Below are 6,822 nucleotides of genomic sequence, written 5' to 3' on the forward strand. Positions count from 1 at the left end.
CTCTGAATTTTCTTTTGTAGATAAACAATGAATTGAAACGAGACCGACATAGTTTTTTTGTTAGTAGAAGAAATATTTTCCCTCTCAACCTTACTTTTTCCTTTCAATATATATCTCTAAATCTATCAAAATATAGCCTAATAATCTACTATCAAAACTGTAAAATATCGTGTTCTCTAACGTTTCACCCGCGTTTTTTCACTTTTAGAATTTGCGTTTCCCCGTGTCTACGTGTCCCCGTGTCCGTGTCAGTGTTCCGTGTCCGTGCAACTTCAAAAGATTGTATCAATGTTGTTTATTGTAATGATTTGCATCTCATGAAAACAAAGGACACAAATACACATGCATGTATAAATGTTTCATTTTTTTGAGTCAAGGGTTCTACAATTGATCTTTCATCATGTTGGTTTGCAGCTGCCACTGGACTCAATGGTTGCGAAGTCTGCGCAGAGATTAAGATTCATCACCCTACGAGTGGGGCATTTGTGGTTTCTGGGTGCAGCTTGCCTTCTCCCAGTCCTTTGAGCTTGAAAGGGAATGTCACACCCACATCCACACTTAAACGTAAGCGACCTAAGCGTGAACCTACTAGACGTCAACCTAAACGTAACCCTAAACGTGAACCTGAGCGTGAACCTAAACCTAAACCTAAACCTAAACCTAAACCTAAACGTAAACCTAAACGTCAACCTAAAATGAGATCTGTGAATAATATTTGAGTACTTTAGAATACAGTGTTGGATGGTTTTTCAGGTTCTGTATGTGGAGCATGATCTGTGAATAATATTTGAGTACTTACTAGGATATGTGTATAGAAAATAAATGTGAAACTTAGTTTAGACTACAGTGTTGAATAATGGTTTTCAGGATTTGTATATGGAGCATGATGACACTTTGCAATACATATTAGCTTAATAGCTTTCTGTAGGTAAATAATGTACCAAAGAAAGATGCTATCAGTTTCTTATTGTTTATTTCTTTGTTCGTGGTTTATGGCTCGTAGAAAGGGTCTTAAACATATGAGTAGACTATAGAGTGAATAATTGTTCAATGTCTCAAATTTTAACTATTATCCCAGCTGATTTTTCTTTTACTTTTTAGGTTCTATGAGTATATATGAAAAAAGTTCGACATGTGTTATTTAAATTTTTGCCCCTAATCTATATATTGTACTTTTAAATATCACATAGCTTATTTGTTTGATCTTTATATGTTTTAACTATTTTGTTATACCTAAGGGGTCTCCTTACAAAATGAGAATAATAACATCGAAGTATTTAAGAAAGTCAATACTCCTTCCATTCCAAAAAAATGTCCTTGTTTGAAAATTTGGCACTATTCAAAAGTTGATAGAGGACTCTAATAAAAAAATTTAAATTAGTTACTTATAATATGAAATTGTGGATCAGATTCATAGTCTATAGATTAATAGGTACGATGTTTAATGCATGACACAAGACCCTGAAATTGTCCTAAATGGCTCTGATATATAGCTGACGTTTGGATTATCAACCATTTGTAAAGTTGCTCGTGGACGGTGTAATGACCAAAGAGATGATGGATCATCAACAATACATAGGCCGGTGTCAAAGGTGGCTTTCCAACCTTCTCTCATCTTTGCAGGAGTAAATCATAGATATTGGTTATTTGGTAGGAAAGAAACAAATGACCAGAGCAACATCAACACCAACTTATTATGCAATTCCGCTGATAGTAGAGCATTATACTCTATTTACTCCCATTGTCTCTACGGCCCGTTTGGTAGTCGTTAATAAATTGCGGTAATAGGAATGAATTTTAAGTGTAATTTTATTAAGAAAGCACCCCTAAAATCTCCATGGGTAAGTAAAGAAAATCAAAGATTCAAAGTTTCTCTCCCTGGAAAGCAACTAGCTTCCAGTCTTTCTCACTATTTTGTGATGAAAACGGCGCAGCCAAAATGTGCTGGGTATATATGCCACAGCACTCCAATAAACCTAAGGATATGTGTACAAAAGGACAAAAGACACATCACCCAAGTGGTCCCTAATACAATCATCCTAGGATCACTAAAAACCAAGAAGATTACAGCTGTAAAAGAGCTACAAAATTACAGCCATTAAACAGGATGAAATACACCAATTTCTACTGCATACATGAAAAGTAATCTCAGTCTACATCATATTCTCAATACCCCCCTCTCAAGGTGGAGCAGAGGACACTATGCCCAACTTGAATGATAAATGGTTATGCTGTGTCTCACTCAAAGATTTGGTCATAATATCTGCCAGTTGAAGAAAGGACTTGATGTGAAGAACCTTAAGAAATCCAGATTGAATGTGTTCTCGAACATAATGACAGTCCACTTTTAAATGCTTCGTCCTTTCATGGAAAATAGGATTGTAAGCAAGATGGTTTGCTGACTTGTTGTCACAGAAAAGATCAATAGGTTGAGGTATGAAGAAAGAGAGGTCCTCCAGAAGTCCATGAACCCAGACTATTTCACTGGTAGTTTGAGACATACACCTATATTCTGCCTCGGTTGAAGACTTAGATACAGTTTTCTACTTCTTGGTCTTCCAAGAAACAAGAGAATTTCCCAAGAAAATACAATAGCCAGTCAGAGACCTAGCACTGAAAGCACAGCTTCCCCAGTCTGAGTCACAAAAAGCTGTGAGTTACAAAGGTTGATGAGCAGCATAATAGAGACCCCAATCTAGAGTCCCTGCTAGATATTTTATAACATGAATAGCAGCCTGAAAATGGGGCAATCTAGGAGTAGACATGAATTGGCTTAATTGCTGTACACTGTAAGAAATGTCAGGTCTTGTTAAATTAAGGTAGAGAAGCTTCCCAATTATTCTTCTGTAACATTCAGGATCTTCCATGAGATCACCTGTGTCAGTACTTAGTTTAATTCCCTTAGGAAAAGGGAACTTGGTTGGTTTGCAACACTCCATCCCAGTGCTCTTAAGGATATCAAGGATGAATTTCCTTTGATTCAACATAGTTCCTTGGGAAGTTCTAGAGACCTCAATCCCTAAAAAATATCTAATTGCCCCAAGATCTTTAATAGTGAAGGCACTATCAAGGCTGTCTTTAATCTTCTGAATTTCAACATCATCATCTCCACTGATGAGTAAATCATCAACATAGACTAATATGATTGTTTGTTTACCTGAATGTTTCTTTGTAAACATGGAATAATCTCTCTTGGATTGAGTGTAACCATGAGCAAGGAAGTGTTGAGTGAGCTCAATATTCCACTGTCTAGATGCCTGTTTGAGCCCATATAAACTCTTCTTAAGTCTGCAAACTTGTCCTTCCTTCCCACCTTGAAAACCTTTTGGAGGCTTCAAATACACCTCTTCATCTAAATGCCCATGTAAGAAGGCATTGTTAATGTCTAGCTGGTGCAAAGGCCAGCTTAAGGCAGTAGCAAGAGCAATAAGAATTCTAACACTAGCAAACTTAGCCACAGGAGAAAAAGTATGCTTGTAATCCTTCCCTTCTACCTGTCTATCACCTCTTGCCACTAATCTTGCTTTTAGTTTGTCAACATGCCCTTCAGGAGTGAATTTAATCTTGTATACCCATTTACTATCAAGAGCTTTCTTGTCTGGTGGGAGATCTACCATTTCCCATGTTGCATTATCTACTAATGCTTTGATCTCTGAATCCATAGCCTTCACCCATCCTTCATCTTGACATGCTTCTTCATAGTGACTAGGTTCTCTTACACTGAGAACATTGCAAAGAGAAGCTAGATAATCTGCTGAATAATAAGAGGAATCAACAAGGTTGGCTGCAATAAGATTGACATCATGAACATTGCTCCTGCTCCTGGGCATGTCAAGAATAAAGTCCTGATATCTCTTGGGTAGATGGCTCCCTCTCTGAGGTCTCCTTTCTTCCACTAGCTGATGAACATTATCATCAGAAATTTCTTCTGAATCTCTTGCTGTGTTGTCCTCCTCTACAGCATCAGTGTGTAGAGATTCCTGTTCAGCTGACTCACCTAAAATGTCATGACTAGGAGCAGAATCTTCATTGTTATAAAGTTCATCATATCTTAAAACATCACTGAAATCATCAGTAGGTTTTTTTAAAAGAAAAGGAAAGATATGTTCCTTAAAAACCACATCCCTACTCACAAATATTTTCTTGCTGTGCAAATCTAACAACTTGTACCCCTTTTGATTATGTGGGTACCCTATTAGGATGCATCTCAATCCCCTGGCAGCAAACTTGTCAGTGGGTTTTTTGTGAGGCTTGCATAACACAAGCATCCAATCACCTTCAAGTGATCATAGTTAACATCCTTTTTCATGAGCTTCTTGTAGGGAGTCTCCCAATTTTCACACGACTAGGAGCAGATTGATGAGATGAGTGGCTGAGAGGATACATTCACCCCATAGGTAATCAGGAAGCCCAACATGAAGCTTGAGCGCCCTAGCTGTATCCAGAAGATACCTATGTTTCCTCTCAACCCTGGCATTTTGTTGAGGCACTCCTGCAACACTTCTTTGGTGAAATATACCTCTTTTAAGAAAAATCTCACTGCATTCAGACTGAAATATCTCAGTCCCATTATCACTTCTTAAAATCTTGACTTTAGTATCAAATTGATTCTCCACATAACAAAGAAAACCTGTTAAGGTTCCCTTAACCTGTTCTTTGTTGGACAAAAGGTGTGTCCAAGTTGCTCTACTAAAATCATCTACAATAGTTAAAAAATATCTGGCACCTGTGATATTTTCAACTCTGTAAGGACCCCATAGGTCCACATGAATTAAATCAAATATGTGAGTAGTGACAGACTCACAAGGAAGGAAAGGTTGTTTATGATGTTTTGCAATAGAACATGTATCACAGAAATATTCATTCAAATCATCACATTTGCAAAAATGTAAATGTTGCATTTTAGACACAGATACATGTCCAAGTCTGGCATGAATTAGGTTCAGTTTGTCTACTTTATTACATGCACTGACATGTGCTTTCCCTTGTCTTCCTAAATCATTCTTCTCCTTGACAGTACTTCCTCCTTCTAGGAATTTGTATAAGTCATTCTCATTCTTCCCAAGCTTCACCTCCCTCTTAGTGATATGGTCCTGTAAGAAGCATCCATTCTTGTCAAAAACAAGCTCCTTATTACATTGCTTCACAAACTTGCTCACAGAGAGAAGACTATGTTTAAAATCAGGTATATACAGAACATCATAAAGAATGATTCCTTCATTCAGCTCTATGTCTCCCATTTCCTTCACTGTCTTTACACTTCCATCTGGTAATCCTACTCTCACATTTCCTTTTACATTTTTTATGTTGATTAGAAATTTCCTATTTCCAGTGATGTGATCACTGGCTCCTGAATCAATGAGCCAATTATCTAACTTTGCATTGTGATGAACATAGTTAGCAATGTTTGCTGTAACTTTACCTGCAAAATTGCTAGAACTTCCTCCTTCTCCATTTTGCTTATCCCCCATCAGCTTCATCAGTTCCTGAACAAAAGAAGAAACTACATTCTTATCAAGCTTACCAAAACAACCTTCTCTCTGTGAAGAATGATCCAGAGGTGTATTTCCAGCAGCTTCTTCCTCCTGCCTTGACATGTTGGCTGCCTCCTTGTGCCATGGTTTTCCTCTTGGTTGCTTGAACCACTCTGGGTAACCATTGATCTCAAAGCACTCCTCCTTGACATGTCCTTTCAGGCCACAATGACTGCATTTCTTCAACTCTTTCTCCATCTTCATTCTCTTATAGTCTTCCATCTTCATTTTCTTATAGTCTTTCTTCTGGAAGTTTTTAAGAGGCCCAAGACTATAGCTCTGTCTGTTTGCAGCTAAGGCACTCATCTCTGCTCCAAGATTCATCTGAATGGCAAGTTGTTTCTGTTTTTCAACTTGCATAACAAGATTATAAGCTTTGTTCACAGCCAACAAAGGATCCATGCTGAGAAAGTTAGTTTTCATTTGTTCATAACTATCATTTAATCCATTCAAAAATTTCATGAGCTTGTTATCAGAATCTCTCTGTGAGATCTTGGTGTGCAAATCACAAGTACATTCCCCATGGCTCCACAGCTGCATTGTGGGACATCTTCCAACTCAGCTATCTGCTCCCATAGCTCTTTGAGCCTACAATAGTAGTCACTCACACTCAAGTTATCTTGTTTAAGATCCCATAATTCTTTCTTGAGTTGATATAGTTGAGGAGCGTTGGTTTGACCATACCTCTCAACTATTTCTTCCCACAATCTGCTAGTAGACTGCATACTAACAAGACTACTTGCAATTTCAGGTTTAATGGTGTTAAGAATCCATGATCTCACCATAAAATCACATCTTGTCCATTTCTGGATTTCATCAGCTCCAGTGGTAGGTTTCTTGTGTTTTCCTTCAAGAAATCCTAACTTGTTCTTAGCACCAAGTGCTATCCTAATGCTTCTGTTCCAGTTGAGAAAATTTCCTCCATCAAAGATTATTCCTCCCAATGGGGTTGCTGCATTTTCATTTACAGCAAGAAAAAGAGGGTCTTTGTATGGATTCAAATTGTTATCTTTATCTTTGTTGTTGTTAGTTCCAGCCATTTCAAACAAGAACCTTCAATACTAACAGAAAAACTTGAACCAGGTTTAAATGATTTTAAAAGAAACCTGGCTCTGATACCATAAAGAAAATCAAAGATTCAAAGTTTCTCTCCATGGAAAGCAACTAGCTTCCAGTCTTTCTCACTATTTTGTGATGAAAACGGCGCAGCCAAAATGTGCTGGGTATATATGCCACAGCACTCCAATAAACCTAGGGATATGTGTACAAAAGACAAAAGACACATCAC

At 37.6% G+C, this 6,822-nt stretch overlaps 1 protein-coding gene across 1 annotated transcript; it reads right to left on the reverse strand.

The window, feature by feature from the left end:
- Positions 1–5,992: 5,992 nt before the first annotated feature.
- On the reverse strand, positions 5,993–6,574 carry LOC130591484 (uncharacterized). The gene has a single exon (XM_057394819.1). It carries the CDS (start codon positions 6,572–6,574, stop codon positions 5,993–5,995), a length of 582 nt encoding a protein of 193 aa, XP_057250802.1.
- Positions 6,575–6,822: the final 248 nt, after the last annotated feature.

Source organism: Beta vulgaris, chromosome 5 (assembly GCF_026745355.1).
Source record: "Beta vulgaris subsp. vulgaris cultivar EL10 chromosome 5, EL10.2, whole genome shotgun sequence".
Lineage (NCBI taxonomy): Eukaryota > Viridiplantae > Streptophyta > Magnoliopsida > Caryophyllales > Amaranthaceae > Beta > Beta vulgaris.